Genomic DNA, 16,615 nt, shown 5'->3' with positions numbered 1-16,615 from the left:
TTAGTAACATTTACACTCTCGTCGTCACTGTGTAAAACTTGTTCCATTTTATGTCATTGTTGCACCAATTTTAGTGTCAAAACTTATTTGATCCATACCACTTGGAAGTGGTACGGGCAGCGGAACATAATGCTTATGAGTTATATGTACTGTGTCTTAACTCTGCAAGAAACACTTTTCAAAAAAAAAAACTCTGCAAGAAACCAAATAGCTAAAATAAAAGGCAAACAATTCCATATTCTTAGATGGTACGTAGAATGTTCTAATCATACCAGTGCTTACTGAATCCTTATCCTTTCACTTTTACGTAGCCCAGGGGCCAATTTTTGAGGTATTTTGTTTCAAGATTCTATGAAGTGTGTGTGTGGGGGGTGGGGGGGTGCTATATTTTCTGCTGCAAGTGTCATCAAAGTTTCCTCCAAAATTTGCTTGTACGCAAGCCAGTGCTAGTATTTTGGACCAGCTCAAAATGGCCTGTCGGTGGCCTATTGGTTCTGCCCTGCCTGCTGCCGGCCGATCCATTTTGTTCCCGTTTGACCAGCCGGCTTATGGGACCCATCTCATTTCGTGTAACGCGCCCGCGGTGACGGAGCCGTGAGCCAGCCGTAACGGCTCCGTGCGACGCGCCCGCCCGCCCCCATTAGGCGTTTTCCAACGGCACCCCGTATCCCTCCCCCCACCCTACGTAGGGGGGCTTTGGGGAGCGAGCCCTCCAATGGCTCCCTCCACAGCTCTCTCTATATACAGGGGGAGTTGAAATTTCCCTCATATATAGGGTGAGTTTCAACTCCCCCTATATCTCTAATCACACCGTTTCTTCGCGATATTAATCTCGTTTGAGCCCCGTAACACGATGATAATGCGTATTATGACAGTACAAATATTGTATGATTTTTTTAAAATTCAAAAACGTTAAATAAATAGTTAGTTAATGAGTGATAGTATATAGGGGGAATAGATATGAGGGGAATGGTTGGAGAGAAGGAGTTATAGGGGGAGGAATTTTTTGGAAGGAGATAGTAAAATATAGTAAATAGTACGTTGGGGGGAGTTGGATGGGGGAATAGTTGGAGAAAGCCTTAACCCGCGCGACCACCGGTGGGTAACGTCGTCACCCTAACGCCGCCGCCGTGCCCGGAAGCGGAGCCCGCCGCGCGTAACCCTAACGCCGCCACGCGCGGCCATCCATGGCCTCCTGCGACGACGACTTCGGCCTCCTCGGTGACGACACCCACCAGCCGGCAGCTCCCCCGCCCCAGCCCGCCACCGCCGCGCTGCAGCCCGCGGCGGCGGCGGCGGCGGCGCCGCCCGCCCAGGCCTTCTGCTTCGCCGGCGCGACCGTGGCCGCGGGCGCCGGCTCCTTCGCGCAGGCCCAGGAGGAGAGCAACCACCACGCCGAGCGCGGCAAGGCGGCGCACCACGCCAAGCGGGCCAGGGAGCGCCCCGACGAATTCAGCAGCGATGGGGGCGAGTACTGCTCCTACATCAACAGCGGCGGCAGCGGCGGCGGGGGCGGGGGGAAGAAGGGCCGCGGTGGCGGGGGGAGCTCGGGCGCGTCGGACTACCGCAAGGATCGGGAGGAGTGGACGGACGGCGCCATCAGCAGCCTCCTCGACGCGTACACGGACCGATTCGAGCAGCTCAACCGGGGGAACCTGCGAGGTCGGGACTGGGAGGACGTGGCCGCCGCCGTGACCGACGGGCAGGGCAAGACTACCGGGGGCAAGAGCATCGAGCAATGTAAGAACAAGATCGATAACCTTAAGAAGCGCTACAAGGTGGAGTGCCAGCGGCTCGCCAGCTCCGGCACCGGCGCCGTCAGCCACTGGGCCTGGTTCAAGAAGATGGAGCAGATCGTCGGGACCTCTGCGTCTCCTGCCTCCTCCAAGGCGCCTGTCGTAGTAGAGGATGAAAAACCGAGGCAGCAGCAGCAGCACGCCAGCAAAAGGTGGCCCATTTTGACATTTTTGCTTGATTAATTTGGGGATCTACTAGTCTCAGCTAATTTTTATCACTGTAGGTGTCCTCTTTCCAGCGCTGGCCCTCTTACTGTGGTTGGCAGCTCCAGAGCAAATTCTCTTTCAAATCCAAGATGGAAGAGGGTGCTTCTGAAGATTGGGGGCACTGCGTTGGCAGGAGCAGCTCCTCAAAATGTTGACCCCAAGGTAGTATAAATTAACTGCTGGTGCTAAATCTGGTTTTCATGCTGTCCTGAACTCCTGATCGTTTCACACTAAACTTGTCATCTTGTCAGATTATAATGCTGATTGCTAGAGAAGTTCAAGTGGCGTGCCATCATGGTGTGGAGGTAAAAAGAGCACATACATTTGATCTGAGTGGTGCATTTTTCCTATATGAAGAAACACTTGTCAAATTATATTGCATTCACTCCTATTAGGTGGCAATTGTGGTAGGAGGGCGGAATATATTCTGTGGTGACAATTGGGTAGCTGCAACTGGTACTGATCGAGCCTCAACGTACCCAATCGGGTAATTTTCTGACATTGCTTTCTCCTTTTTATTTCCTTTTGATATTTGTCCTGTCTGCTGCACCTACATTTTTAGCCTGACAGAATAATGATAGCATGCAACAAAAAATATTTGGATGGGTCCTACAGAATGAGACAAACGTTTTGTCGTTTTACTTCGTAATGTAGACAAACGCTTGGCCTTGGTTGGTTGTATTCCAGTGGACAGATTGATCGAGCAATTGGTTGGATCTGCTTATTGATTAGAATCCATTAGATGTTTCCTTAAGCAGATCTTTATGTATCGTACTAAACCGGCATTATATTGGCAAGTGCCAGTTCAAGTTCATAGTCTCGCTGGAGCCATATGCATCAGTGTAGAGTCTAATTTAATACTTGTGTAGTGAGTCACTGAGTTTAAGCTCTGTTACACGGACACGGCCAAAAGGCCACGTATCACGTGTCCGAGACGTCTCGGACATGGATACGGCGCGGACACGGCGTCGAGACGTGTCTATGGAGTATCGGAAAAAAATGGTAAATACATTGATACGTCGGCTGGACACGTCTCGGCCTGTTTTGGGGATACGGCCCAGCCCACGAAGCACCTGAGCCCCATATCCCACCTCGTGTGACCTAGCACTCTCTGCCCCCCACGCTCCCTCGCGCAGCGGCACGCACGTCCGCTCCCCCGACCAGGCGGCCAGACGTCCCTCCCGCACGAGCGCCGTTGCCGGCGACGAGCCGCCGCCCGCCGGCGACCGGAAAGGAGGACTGCTGGCTGCAATCTCCCATTCGCCGGTGAGTTTCCTCTGCTCCTCTGTTTCCCTCTCTGATTCCTCCCCCGATCTAGAGACCTCAATCTGTTCTTGCCTTCTTCTGTAGATGGCTACATTGAGCCATGCTAGTGCTAGTGCTGCTGCTGGAGGTTCTAATGCTAGCGCAAGTGCCAGTGGTAGTGTAGGATCTGCATCCACGATTGACATAAAGGCTCCATCGTGGGCTTATGTTACCATTCATGAGAATGAAGCACCTTGTGGAGGATGTAGAAGCATAAGCCATGAAGCATCGAACTGCAAGCCTGCAAGCTGTCCTTAATAAATTATATTAGTTTCCTAGATTTGTCTATGTTTGTTATGTATTGACTACTATTTGGTATTTGCCTATGTATGACTGGTATTGAACTTTAATTTATTATTATTGTGAACTTTGATATGCATTGTTCTTTATTTATTTATTAAAAAAAATTCTGAAACGTATCCACGTATCGGGGTTTTTTGGGGAAGTACCGTATCGCCGTATCCGTATCGGCCTCGATACTGATACACGTATCAGTGTCCGTATAACATAGAGTTTAAGAACCACAAGAGCTTTTTAACAAGATCATACTGTCACTGGTGCTTTCTTGACAACATTGTCCTCTTGAATTTCGTAAGAAATTGTTGACAAGTTGCAACAACAAAGACATTTTTTTTAAAGAACAGACATTTTTTTCTTTCTACTTTTAGGGTCATCTGCGTTGTTGGTCTGTGATGGAGGCCTGAATGGGAACAAGAATGCTATATAGTATTCAAGATTTTTCTAAGTTGTAAAGTCAAGTTGAGTAAGTAGCATGTGGACCGAGTTGAATGACTAGTCGCGACTAGCCCAGTCCATTAAGCCAGGAGAGCAGGCCAGCAAGTGTACCAATACTCACTAGTGCTGGTACTGCAGAGAAACTGAGCATGAGCATTTGAACTTGTAAATTGGTAACTTGTCTTCTTCCATAGGCAGACACACCTTTCAGTCTTAACTGAATAATGATAAATGGAGTTCAGTGTCCGTGGTTTTCTTTCGTATACATCTTTTAGCTACAAAATTCCACATCTATTCATCTTACATTACGCACGCTTGGATTCTAGCTTTCTTTCTATATTAGTCAAGGGCTTTTGGTGAACTGCTATTTCAGTGACATGGGTATATGCTTACACCTGCCTGTTTTAATTGTCAGAATGATGGCATCAGTAATGAATTCGGTACTTCTTCAAGCATCACTAGAAAAAATAGGTGTGGAGACACGAGTCCAGACCGCATTGATGATTCAAGAAGTTGCAGAACCATACGTTAGGCGGCGAGCAATACGTCACCTTGAAAAAGGGAGGGTTGTTATCTTTGGTGGGATTGGTGCTGGCATAGGGAATCCACTTTTCACAACAGATACAGCTGCTGCCTTAAGAGCTTCTGAAAGTATGCTTCTATTCATTATTCTGACTTGTCCAGTGGTCTTGCGCGTACAAATTCCTGTTCTTCACAGCTTTAATTTTGTTTCTATTAAAGCGGCAGCTGATATGAAGAGGAAATCTGACTAGATGCACTTTCAATCAGTCAATGCAGATGTTGTCCTTAAAGGTATTGTTGGTGATGATGAATATGGTTGCCCCCCTAGAGGCAATAGTAACACACCATTTGAGCACATTTCCTTCAGGGAGTTAGCAGCAAGAGGATTCAGCAGAATGGACATGACAGCAGTAACGTGTTGTGAGGAGAACAACATTCCTGGTTAGTACCCCTTATCAACTAATTATCAACAGAGTTGCTTTGCTGATGTATTAGCAGTTTAGATAAGATGACACTTGTGTCCGTATGTTTCTTGCAGTCGTCATCTTTAATATGTTAGAGCCTGGTAACATATCCAGAGCGATTTGTGGAGATCAAATAGGCACCTTAGTTGACCAGTCTGGAAGGATCACTTAATATTATGAGGATTTACTCTAGCACAGCTTGAGGACATGCCAATACTCTGGGGACCATCATGCATTTATTGCTTGCATGGATTTATCAAGTGGTGCAACGTGTTCATCAGACGGAAGCCTGCACCTTGATTTCTCTCAGATGCATGTTGTGTATTATGTGTTGTGTTAGCAACTTCCACATTTAAAAAAGTATTTATCTTGTAATACCTGTTCGTAATGTGGTCTGTAGATTAGTGGGAGGGCTTATGTAAAATAGTTCACGGGTACGCAAATCAGAATGTAGTGCTGTAAGCTGTAACGCTATTGTTCAATTTGTAGTGTTTGAGAGATCCTCTCGCACGATTATTTATTTTTCAATGATAAGATATTATATGCTATTGTCGTCTATATAGTGTCGATGCTTGTTTCACTTCTTTGTACCTGGTGCTATTTAATGCTGAGAGCTCGGTTTCAATGAAGAATTTATAGATACCAGTGTTTAAGTGCCACCCTGGTCTTGTTACCTTCAGACGCCATCACTCACCCGCTTTAGTCCTGGTTCCTGGAGGTGGTGGCTTCACTGAACAGCTATCCTTTGTCCTTTGCCTCCGGTAATCTCCGAGCATGTTATCTCCGGACCTGCTCACTTTTCGGTACAACATGTGGACTAGAGTAGCCGACGGGCGATGGGACTTAACAGCCTCCCCTCCTCATCAGCTTGTAAGTTGTCCGAGCATGTATCAAATTATTCTCCAGATGGAAAACAAAACCTTACATCAATGTTCTTTTCTGCAGATAAACATCTGGTGCATCCAAAGACAGGTCGATTGTACCTAGCAGCTGACTGTCCCCTCTATCTCCATCAAAGAGCCAGACAAAACAAGGACAGAAGAAATTAAGGCGCTGGAACTGTGGATATTTTAGATATTTCCTTGCCGCTTTCTAGTTTCAAGACCCATACAGAGGTTAGTCAATCATTTTCCTTATCTGGAAACCATTGCTATCTTGACCCAGGTACAGTAGTTAATTAGCACAAGATTATCGCACCAACTTTTTCCCACGGGAATTTTCAAACTTCATAAATGTTAGATATTTTAGAATCTGGCATGACACAGTTTGCACTTGCCCCTAACAAGATGTCAACACACTACTGTGTACAGGTAAAGCATTGGGTGCGTCCAGTACAAAGAGGCTGATGGCATCTAGCAACTGATGATTATGGCATCTATCGTCTATTCCTAGCGCAGGACAAAAGCAAAAGTAGAAAAAAAAAGGGCAGTGGTGGCATGGATATTTAAGATATTGGGTTTTTTTGGATTGACACCATTGCAATTTTGGAACTTTGGAAGAATATCGTTACTATTCGCCTAATTGGAAGCAACTTGAAATTTGTCACTGGAACACCATGGAGTACGTATCCGATGGACTCGGGCCCAGCCGCAGGCGTATACCCCCTGTCCGTTTTTCCGTATGGCCCATTTTGCCCCCGGGTCAAGAGGAAAAGGGCGTCGGCCTCCTCTGTCTTCCGCGCCCGACCACTATTGTATTCCTCCTCGCCTCACTCTAGGGTTAGGTGCCTCCTCCGCCGTCCATGCAGACTCCTCCGGCCGCCGTCGACGCCGCATCCGCCCGCCGTGGATGCTGGTTCCAGCTCCGCCTCGGCCGTGGACGCCAACTCCTGCTGCAACGTGGACGCCGCATCTAGGTCCGCCTCCGCCGTCAACGCTGCCTCCAGGTCCGCCTCCACCGTCGACACCGCCTTCTCCTCGGTCATGGCAGGCACGGGTTCAAGCTGTTCGCATCAGAGGAAGGCTCTCCCTCTCATCCAATGCCCCAAGTGCCACGCGCCGGTTGCTAAGTACAGGAGCAAGAATGACAACATCTACTACAGGTGCTCCAACAAGTGCGGTGAGTTCTGGTTCGAGGCTGCATATGAGCTGTATTTGCGCGATAATCATCGACATCTATTAGAGAGCTCTGTCGGTTCTGGGCACATTCAAGAGGTCGAGCAGTCTCCTACGCCTGGTATTCAAGGACAACAGCAGGTGGTTAGTGGGGAGTTGAGGATTGTAGCACTTGACTTGAAGATGCAACTTGGTGACATCAAATTGGAGATTTCCAACCTGAGGAACGAAATGAAAGAACTAGCAGATGAGGTCAGGAAGGGTAATAGTCCAATTGTGGTGGGCAATGCAGCTGTTTTTGTTGTGTTTTTGGCAATGTTAGGTGCTCTCCTAGTGGCAATGTTTCGAAAGTAATGAGGAATGGTCATGTAATGTAGCTGTTTTAGCTTAGAGTTTGAACTTCATGTCATTTGGTTGTAATTGGAGCTTGATTTATGTGCAATATATGACCAAGTTTCAGCATCTTGTTTGGAAATAATCTGAGATGTGTCAATTGTGACAGCATGTAACTGATGAGCAATAACATGAGCAGTAATATGAGCATGTAACAGATTGCACCGAAATTGCACAGATTGTAATATTTGACAGCAATACATGAGCATTTCTGACATTACAAGTTCACCGAAATTGGACTGAAGTTCAGGTTGCACATAGTTCACCGAAATTGGTAACTAGAAGCAGTACATGAGCATTTCTGACATTACAAGATCATAATTAACTAAGGGTAACTAGTACCCAGATTACATTACAGCAATGAACATAGTTCGCATTTCAAGTCTCTTCCCAAAAGCACCAAGACAACATTGAACATCACACTGTCAAGCAGTCTGTCAAGCGGACTCTCCTTGGAATAAAAGTTTCCTGATGCTGGACACAGCCGTGGGAGCTGGGTTTGCCTCTGCCCTCTTCTGTTTCCTCTTCACAGAGGTCTTCTTCTTTTTGGGGGTGGCCTTCTTTTTCTTCTGTTTTTTTTCTGTTTCTTCACTTCTGAGGGGCCAACATCATCATCTGTGGCCTTCTTTCTACAAGTATGGTTGCAACAATTACAGTTAGTGCACATGAAAGGTTCTTATGCTTCAATGAAATGCATTAGTTTCCAAAAAAATCTTACCTTTTGTTCCTGTTTAACCCTTTTTCACCATCTTCACCAACCTCTGCATCTTTGAAAGTTTTGGCAAAATGGCCTAGTGCACCACATCTCTTGCATTTAACCTTTTTCTTGGTGGCCCTTTTTTCTAGGCACCCTCTAATCCTTTGCACATTTGGCCTGCCTGGTCCTCTACCCAATAATGGTGGATACACTTTGTAACCCAGATTCACTTCAGGCCACCGGGACCTATCTGGTATTCCTTCAACTCTGGCTTCATAAGCTTTTTGAATCTAGCCACTGAGTAGTACTCATGAACATAATCTTCAATTTTTATCCCCCTATTGGACAGTATCCATGCCAAGGCATGTCTACATGGCTTCCCAGTAACTTGCCACTCCCTGCAAAAATAATTGTGATTCTGCAGATCTACTGTTTGCCTTTTCTGGTTGTTCCATTGGTCCAAAAGTGTGACCTCAGCTATGTAATTATCACTCATTGACACTTTTATGACCTTGAGTTGGTTGCTAATTAGATTCAACTCTTTCATGATATTAGGTAAATTCCTTCGGGCCACTGCCTAGCCAATTTCTTTCTCAAGTACCTCTTCTCCATTATGAGCTCCCTCAGCTTGTCCACTAGTTCATGCAGCAGCAAACCCTTGAACTTCTTTATTTGAGCATTGAAACTCTCTGACACATTATTAGTCAAGTAATCACACTTGCTGTTTTCAGAGAACCCACATCTGTACCATATCCTATTGTGGTGTGTCTCAAGATACTCAACTATGTCAGTTGCAAACTCATATATTTTCCTCATGTGCCACTGGAACATGCCATTTGTGTAGCTTCTAGCAGCTGGATACAGGTGATCACTGAAGACATCACCTGAAAAGTGCTTCATAAAGTTTTGGTGCAGGTGTCTCATGCACTCCCTATTTTCAGCATGTGGGAATGCTGCACCTACTGCCGCCTCTAAACCTTTACAAGCATCTGTACAAATAACCAGGTTTGGAACATCTCCAATGGCTCTGTGCAGCTGTTCTATGAACCAAACCTAGTTGTTCTCATTCTCTTTATCAAAAATTGCATATGCAATGTGATACAGCCAATTGTGCCCATCTACACCAGTTGCGGATGCCAACTGTCCTCTGTACTTGCCATACAAATTGGATGCATTAACACCTATAAATGGTCTGCACCCCTCTAGGAATCCATCAATACAAGGTCTAAGAGCTACAAAAATTCTGAACCCTCTCACACTCTATCTGCACTATGCTGCCAGGTGATGACTGATCAATCTGAGCTTTCCAGATGAAAAGAAGTTGAAAACTCTCATCATACTTTCCATGGATCTGCTCTAGTGCTACCTTCATGCCTGACCATGGTTTGGAGTACTTGAGTTTGATACCATAATCCTCCTCTAATTTTCCTTACAATCCTTTGGACCTTTAGTTGGATTTCTCTTCAGCCAATCCCCCAACCTATCAGTTTAGTAGTAGGACAATTGTGCTTTGCAGGCAATACTTTGATCTGCAAATAAGAAAAAAACATTATTAGTAATTTATGGTAGGATAGTGCAAAACAGGAATACAAAATACAAGGACAATTCACCTCTATTGCCTTGCCATGAGAGATTCTTGAAGCATGTATGCGCCAAGGACATCCTTCAGCTTTACACTTGGCAATGAACCTAGTCTGGTCTGTGATGACTTTGGCAAACTCAAACCCTGTCAGAACTGCATAATGCCTAACTGCCTTCCTAAATGCAACAATATCAGGAAACCTTTCTCCCACTTCTATCTTGGGATTTTCTGGATCATGGATAACCTGAACCTCCTCTGGATCTGCATCATTTACCTCTGCCTCAGGAGAAATTCCTCCTTCAGCATTGGGAACCCCATCAAATTCATCAGCATCATGAAAAGAAGGATATTCAGCATTGTTAGATGGTTCTGGGGCTGGATTGTTAGCTGCCTGAGGAGATGGTACAGGCATGAACTGAACCTCATCATCAATTCCAACATACTCCTCAGCATTATCAAAGATATCAGGCTCCATGTCAGCCTCAAGCTCAGGCTCTGGATCTATTGGTAAAAATTTTGCCTCCCCAGAATTATGGTCAATAGGATCAGCAGCATCATTACCAAGTCCAGCTGGCATGTCTTTGCTATTGGGTGGGATCTGATCAGGGTTATCATCACCAAAAGAAACAGGTGGGATCACACAAAGTGGCTCTAAAGCATCAAACTCATCAGCCTGTCTATGAAAACTATCAAAAACCCCAACAATAAAGTCGCATTGCATCTGGTCCTTATACATTTCGAAAATGTCATGCATATGCAAATCATTCTCTAGCTTGACATCTTCCCCCAGCCTTTTGTCATAGAACCATACACTATCAGACTGACTACTAGACCACTGGAACTCATTGCGCAGGTTATTCATTAGCAAGTCGAAAGAAAAAAGAACCTACTTCAACATCCCACTTAATCACGCGTCTCTTTGTGTATGCTTTTCTACCACTACTGTCTGTGGAACTGAATCCTTCAACTTTAAGAGCTAGTGAGAACAATGAAACCCTAGCAACAAGAGAAAAATCCCAAAATCGAATCAATCACTATCGATAGACTAAATCCAAAGCAAATCTACTGATACCGTTCTCACAATCATTCACTAAGCAACTAAAGGAGGAGGAAGATCCATACCCACCGTCGTTGTCCGCCATCTCCACCGGACAGCGCAACGGAAGGCGTGGCTGCGGATCACCCATTGCGGTCTACAGGGTCCATCGCAACGGGCTTCGGATTGGTTCTTCTCGCCGCCGGCCCCGGAGTTGGAATCGCCGCCGTCAGCTAGGGTTTGGGGAGCACAGCGGCGAGGGAAAGGGGAAGGACGGAGGAGGAAGACGATAGCGGTCGGGCGCGGAAGATAGAGGAGGCCGACGCCCTTTTCCTCTTGAGACGGGGGCAAAATGGGCCATACGGAAAAACAGATGGGGGTATACGCCTACGGCTGGGCCTGAAGTCCATCGGATACGTACTCCATGGTGTTCTAGTGACAAATTTCAAGTTTTAATGGTACGCTTCAAATTAGGCGAATAGTAATGGTATTCTTCCAAAGTTCCAAAATTGTAATGGTGTCAATCCAAAAAACCCTAAGATATTTCCCTGTCACTTGCAAGGCCCATATAAGGTCAGTCAGTCATTTTCCTCGGCTGTGCCATGGCTTTTTTTCTTTGCTGTATGCAGATGTACAAACAATAGTTAATTTACATAAGATAACAACAGCATTTTTTCCACTAAAACTGTTCTAATTACACAAAAATTGATATGTTTCTGAATGTGGGATGTAACATGAGGCACAGGCTTTTGGCACAATCGCACATGCACCTTAGATAGCTACACACTCACTGTAGTCTCATCCTTTGAACCTTATACGTTACACATTTACAATGTTCTTGTAGCCACCTGTCTCACGAATGCAAACTAGGAGATTCTTTTGGACCTAGTTCCTAAAAATACAGGACATCAGACGCTTTCTCACTATGGATGGAAGGTGGTGCTGGGGGTGCTAGCTGATTACATCATCGGCCAGAATTGCATATAGTTCAGCCAAGCCGGTGCGTTCCCTGACACCACTGTGCTGGCCTCGCTTGCTCCATTAGAGGACGACGATGGAGCAGCCTGACCGGCAGCTGAAGATTTGGGGCACAGGAAGAAACTCCTGGAGCCCAGTTCCATAACCTTCGCCTTTGGGTCCAGACCTAAGCATTATTTAAAAAAAAAGATAAAATTTTCAGTGGATGACTAAAATTATGGAAATAACAACAAAAGAATCCAAATATCTACTCCCTCCGATTAAAATACTGCTTGTCTTAGCCTCTTTTAACACTTGTTCTACACTTTTAATCAGGAACTTATGTCATATTTAGTCTAGGCTTACTCTTCCTTTGCATGAGGCCCTGTTTAGTTTCAAAAAATTCCTACAGTACCTGTCACATCGAATCTTCGGACACTATGAATGAAGCATTAAATGCAGTTGGAAAAATAACTAATTATACAGTCTAACTGATTAGCACGAGATGAATCTTTTAAGCCTAATTAGTCCATGATTGGACAATATTTGTCAAGTACCTTGTCAAGTTATCATTTCACCTACTTAATTCTATGGTCAACTCTAGAACAAGTGTTATGAATGGTACAAGTTTATCTTAAAGCAGAGGTTCAGCAAATCGAGCTTGTACTAGGCAACCGTGCTTCTACGCTGTCTGCACTCTTTTGTGGCTCTGAGCTGACAGATCATCAAAACTAGCAGGAAAGGCCCATGGGCTCAGTTGTCACTGATCTGTGGGGACCACAAGTCAACAAAATGAGGATAAGCTGTTGACAACTCAATGCATCGAGTGAACTTTGGATGAAACGATCTTTTCTGTCTGCAGTAGCTTGGGGATAAGTTGTGTTGATCTGGTAGCTCCGTTTTGATGTTTATTAGAGACTATGATGTGATGAAAGCAGAGACGGAGGGTGCGCTAAAGAGGATCAAAGCGACAAATTAAAGCGTAGCGTGGCGCAGAGGAGAATTGGAAGATGCAAGGAACGTACTCTCCAAGCTGAACTGGGAGTAGTGGAGTCCGAAGGCGGCCGGGTCGGCGGACGGCAGCAGCAGCCGGCGGCCTTCCTTGACGTAGAGCGCCACGGCGGCCGCCACCAGGTCGGCGACGGTCCACTCGGCGGACGCCATGACGTGCAGCGGCCACAGGCTGCGCTGCACGGCCACGCTCACCAGCACCTTGCTCGGCGTCCTCACCAGCCCGGCCTCGCCGCCGGCGCGCGGGGGCGGGGACCCGGAGCGGAAGCTCGCCCCCCTCACGCCGGCGAGCAGGTCCGGCATCGTCTTGGGCCTCTGCTTCTGCAGCTGGTGCCGCTGGTCCACGCCGCGGCCGTGGAACGACGCCGACCGCTGCCGATCCGCCCCCGCCCCCCGCCGCCGCCGCCTCCTGCCGCTGCTGCCGCGCGAGCCGCCGCCCTTGTCGCCTAGCGCCGGCGGCGCTAGAGGAGGCATCGTTCGTTCGTCGCGCGCGGCGCGAGAGCACCGGTCGCCGAACAGCTCGGCTCCGAGCGGTCGAGGCGACGAGACCAGCTGGTGACGCGCGGGCGCGGGCGGGTCACGGCCGGCGGCGGCAGGAGCAGGACGCGCGGTGGCCGGACGACGAGGGGGCCAATGCGAAGCTGAGCATGCTGCAGTCGGAGGCGGCCGCGGTCACCATGCGGGAAGGTTCCGAGAGACCAGGATCAGAGAGGGCTGCGAGAGCAACAACCAGCCAGCAGGCAGCAGCGGGCGACTTGTCCTGGGCGAAAGCTGGGAAAGGCAGGCGCGGCGCGGGGTATATAGAGACGGGACACTCCACCACCCATCAATAATTGGATTTGGATTAGCGCGCTGTGCCGGGTAATCACCCAGGAATCTCTGACTCCGATCCGGGACAAGGCGTCGAATTAGCCCATGTCCTGGGAGCCACCGGTCGAGCTGAGCAAGGACAGTGATGGTGGTTGCCGTCGCGTTGAACACGCCCGGGCGGCGACGGCTGGACGGACGGCGACCAGCGAGCCCGACGCCGCGCGGCGCGGCAGCCCGGTGGCGCGTCCCGATCGGGCAGCCGCCCAAGATTCCTCCCCTCCCGGGGTGGTGATCCTCCCTATAGTTTTTAGAGCAAATGATATCCGCTTATACAGTTATACTCTATACTAGTCGTGATCTGTCGTGCGCAGAGCTCGATCGCTCGGCGTCATGTGTGTTCCAGTACAGCGTGATTGGCGGCGTGGCTACGGGGGATTCTCGGGATCGCGGCGGGAAAGGAACGGGTCGGGGGGAGATGCCCGGCCCGGGACATGGACGGGGACGGGCGCGGTGGAGCTCGCGACTGGGGGAGGCCGGGGCGGCCTTGCCTGGCTGATTGCGCTGCGCCGATGACGACGAGACGACGACACCGCGCGCGCGCCCAGATAATGCCCGCCCCGGTCTCGGCCGCCCGCATCTACCACTCGCTCCCGGCGGCTCGTGCTGCCGCCCCGCGCCCGTGCGGGGCCGCTGCCCGCAGCTTCGGATCGGTTTCCACTGGCCAGAAAATGAAGCTGCTGCTGCTGCTGCTGCGCCATCGGACGGGACGATCCAGAACGCGCGCACGCTCTCGACGCTCGTGGAACACGCCAGCTGCACGCATGGATTGGCGAGCCCTCGCTCTCCGGCTGCAGCGGCGGTCATCCCGCGCCCTCACCGGCCACGGTGGCCGCCGGCTAGCTGCAGCTGCTCGACCGGTGCGTAGCTAGGTAGGCGGGCGGCTAGACTAGGCAAGGTGATCGAGGCGTCTCGTCCTCAACCTCCCGCGCTCTCCCGTCGCCCTCGATGTCATGTCACCCCTTCCTCGCCTCTTGGTGTCATCTAATTTGTCAAGAACCTAGGCATAGCCGCGTAGGCGCAGCAAGCTGCAGTCCGGTTCAAGCGCGCAACGTGACGGCTCTCTCTCTCTCTCTCCTCCGATGCTTACCGCAAATCGCAGCTGCAACTGCAAGCAACGACTTTGTAGGCGATCTGTGGAAACTGGGAGTGGCGTGGTTGGAGAGTTCGTAGGCGGACTTCAATGCTCTGACGTTTGCTTGGTCCGTTTTTGAGGACTACACGATGCTGGGGAAGTGGGCCAATTGCGTTCTTTTACCCCTGCACGTCAACATCACTTGTTTCACCCTCGGTTTAGCCATGATTTTGCCTCTGTTTTTTATAAATGATGAAGGTATCTTTTTGATTCGGTGGGATTAAATAATATTTTTTTTGAAAGAAAAGAAGTTTGGGAAATTGGAAAAGATGAAACTACCCCTGCGGGCTGCACAATGGAAGCTCCAAAGATTATGTCGTGCTGCGAGGAAAGAACAAATTACTTACTCCCTCCATTCCAAATTATAGGTCGTTTGATTTTTTAACACCAAATTTAAACACTCATCTTATTCAAGAAATTTGTACATGCTAAGACATTATAAGGATCCAAGATAGCCTGAGACATCGGAAGAAATGAAGCCATCAAACCACAGAATATAAAGATGATCCAATTAGAATCATTCATGAATTTGAAATTGGCTCAATTTATATGACACTAAAATTTAGTTCTCAAGCTATAAGATTTCTAACGCATCCAAATTATTAGAATCCAGTTTGCAACAAAAAGTTACCCCAACATGTCTGAAAATTGCCCTAATTGAACTTCTATAGAAACAACTCGAGAACTGGTGGTTAAAGTACGAGGTTCTTCCACGTTATGGCTTCTCAGCGCCTTGCGAGAAACAAAGACAAATGATACGTCCAGCTTTGAACATCCGTTACTTCCTAGAAAAAGAAAAAGAAAAAAAGGGTGAGTTTCTCACACTGTCAAATCAGGGCTCTTATCATACAACAGTCCAGATTTCTGGTATGTACCAGCATTTCACCCATTAAAAAAATTGTCATAACTCACTGAATAGCATAAGTCGGACAGAAACCAGGCTGTATAGCCCAACAAGTTGCAGAGAGCCATGAGACAGAACACCTGCCAGCTTACAAAAGCCTTCCAGATCACCTTCAAAAATTCGATTTATTCCTACTCAAATTTAATTTCAGCTCACAGAGAACTAAACCCTGCGTTGTTTTGGGAGTCTGCATCCATTATGCGGAAGTTGGGTGACATCGTGGATGTACATGATAGGAGATTGATCTCTAACTCTTTCCCCTCGAAAACCTTCCCTAAAGCCCAGGATCACTTTCTTCTTCTTCTTGAAAAAGAAACCCCTTTCACTTTCATGACAACAGACCTTAAACCCATCTTCCTGGCAGACCGCCCAACATGTTCGGCAGTTGCTTCAGCAGCATATCGAGAGACGAGATCGACCTTTTCTGTCTTCCAAACAACCAGCAGAAGCTCCAGTCTTTTTATTACCACTAGCATCTGTCACCGTCACAAAGGTCTTATTTTTCTTCAATAAGACATGGATAAAATCTCTCTTCTTCTGTGAATATTGTTCACGTTCATTAAACATTCGCGAAGTAGGAAATGGAAAGCGCCCCCCAAGGTTGAAAGGCCTCTCTCCAGCAGCTGTCTTTAACCTTTATGTCAAGTCAGAATTACAGACAATGATCAGTCATTGAACAAATATACATGTGTACATGGAAATATCAGCTGCCTACTTACGTTGTCCCACCATTATCTGCATTATTGAAGTTGGCCTGTGTCTTAGTAGAATGTAAATCTTGACGCATAAAATTGAATCTGTTGAAATTCTGATGTGGCTTCAATTCTGCAGCAATTTCAGGCCCAGAAGGCGGGGAACTCTGGACAGACAAAATTTATTGTCATAATTCTGGTCAGTAGTGATTGATGCAATGCAATTTCGGTATTCTAAGATAAATGAGGCATAATTCG

The 16,615-nt window shown here is 47.7% G+C and overlaps 3 protein-coding genes and 1 pseudogene across 8 annotated transcripts; 2 read left to right on the top strand and 2 right to left on the bottom strand.

Annotated features, from left to right (window-relative positions):
- The first annotated feature begins 1,137 nt into the window (after positions 1 to 1,137).
- LOC120694365 (uridylate kinase-like) lies at positions 1,138 to 5,587 on the top strand. 6 transcript variants are annotated; one of them, XR_005683463.1, is made up of 8 exons: positions 1,138 to 1,948; positions 2,021 to 2,165; positions 2,255 to 2,308; positions 2,399 to 2,490; positions 4,459 to 4,694; positions 4,791 to 4,856; positions 4,933 to 5,006; positions 5,104 to 5,587. XR_005683463.1 is itself a non-coding variant. In XM_039977496.1 (7 exons), the coding sequence occupies exons 1-6, from the start codon at positions 1,188 to 1,190 to the stop codon at positions 4,814 to 4,816; spliced, it is 1,320 nt and encodes a 439-aa protein (XP_039833430.1). In that variant the 5' UTR covers positions 1,138 to 1,187; the 3' UTR covers positions 4,817 to 4,856; positions 4,933 to 5,006. The 6 variants fall into 6 exon arrangements, 4 of the variants coding, with proteins under 4 accessions (XP_039833430.1, XP_039833429.1, XP_039833427.1 ...); XR_005683462.1 differs by having other exon boundaries at positions 1,139 to 1,948; positions 4,833 to 4,856; positions 5,104 to 5,163; XM_039977496.1 differs by lacking the exon at positions 5,104 to 5,587 and having other exon boundaries at positions 4,785 to 4,856.
- A 65-nt stretch (positions 5,588 to 5,652) lies between these two features.
- Positions 5,653 to 7,537, top strand: LOC120694366. Its single transcript, XM_039977497.1, has 3 exons — positions 5,653 to 5,899; positions 5,975 to 6,144; positions 6,340 to 7,537. Exon 3 carries the CDS (start codon positions 6,601 to 6,603, stop codon positions 7,435 to 7,437), a length of 837 nt encoding a protein of 278 aa, XP_039833431.1. The 5' UTR covers positions 5,653 to 5,899; positions 5,975 to 6,144; positions 6,340 to 6,600; the 3' UTR covers positions 7,438 to 7,537.
- Positions 7,538 to 11,467: 3,930 nt separating this feature from the next.
- On the bottom strand, positions 11,468 to 13,248 carry LOC120694368. Its single transcript, XM_039977498.1, has 2 exons — positions 12,774 to 13,248; positions 11,468 to 11,935 (listed from the first exon to the last, which is right to left on the bottom strand). Exons 1-2 carry the CDS (start codon positions 13,231 to 13,233, stop codon positions 11,751 to 11,753), a joined length of 645 nt encoding a protein of 214 aa, XP_039833432.1. The 5' UTR covers positions 13,234 to 13,248; the 3' UTR covers positions 11,468 to 11,750.
- Positions 13,249 to 15,602: 2,354 nt separating this feature from the next.
- On the bottom strand, positions 15,603 to 16,539 carry LOC120694367 (annotated as a pseudogene).
- Between the last annotated feature and the right edge of the window lie 76 nt (positions 16,540 to 16,615).

The sequence above is a fragment of the Panicum virgatum genome, unplaced genomic scaffold (assembly GCF_016808335.1).
Source record: "Panicum virgatum strain AP13 unplaced genomic scaffold, P.virgatum_v5 scaffold_5273, whole genome shotgun sequence".
In the NCBI taxonomy this organism is placed as follows: domain Eukaryota; kingdom Viridiplantae; phylum Streptophyta; class Magnoliopsida; order Poales; family Poaceae; genus Panicum; species Panicum virgatum.
The sequence above is the reverse complement of the archived record's forward strand: the minus strand, read 5'-3'. Positions and strand labels throughout refer to the sequence as shown.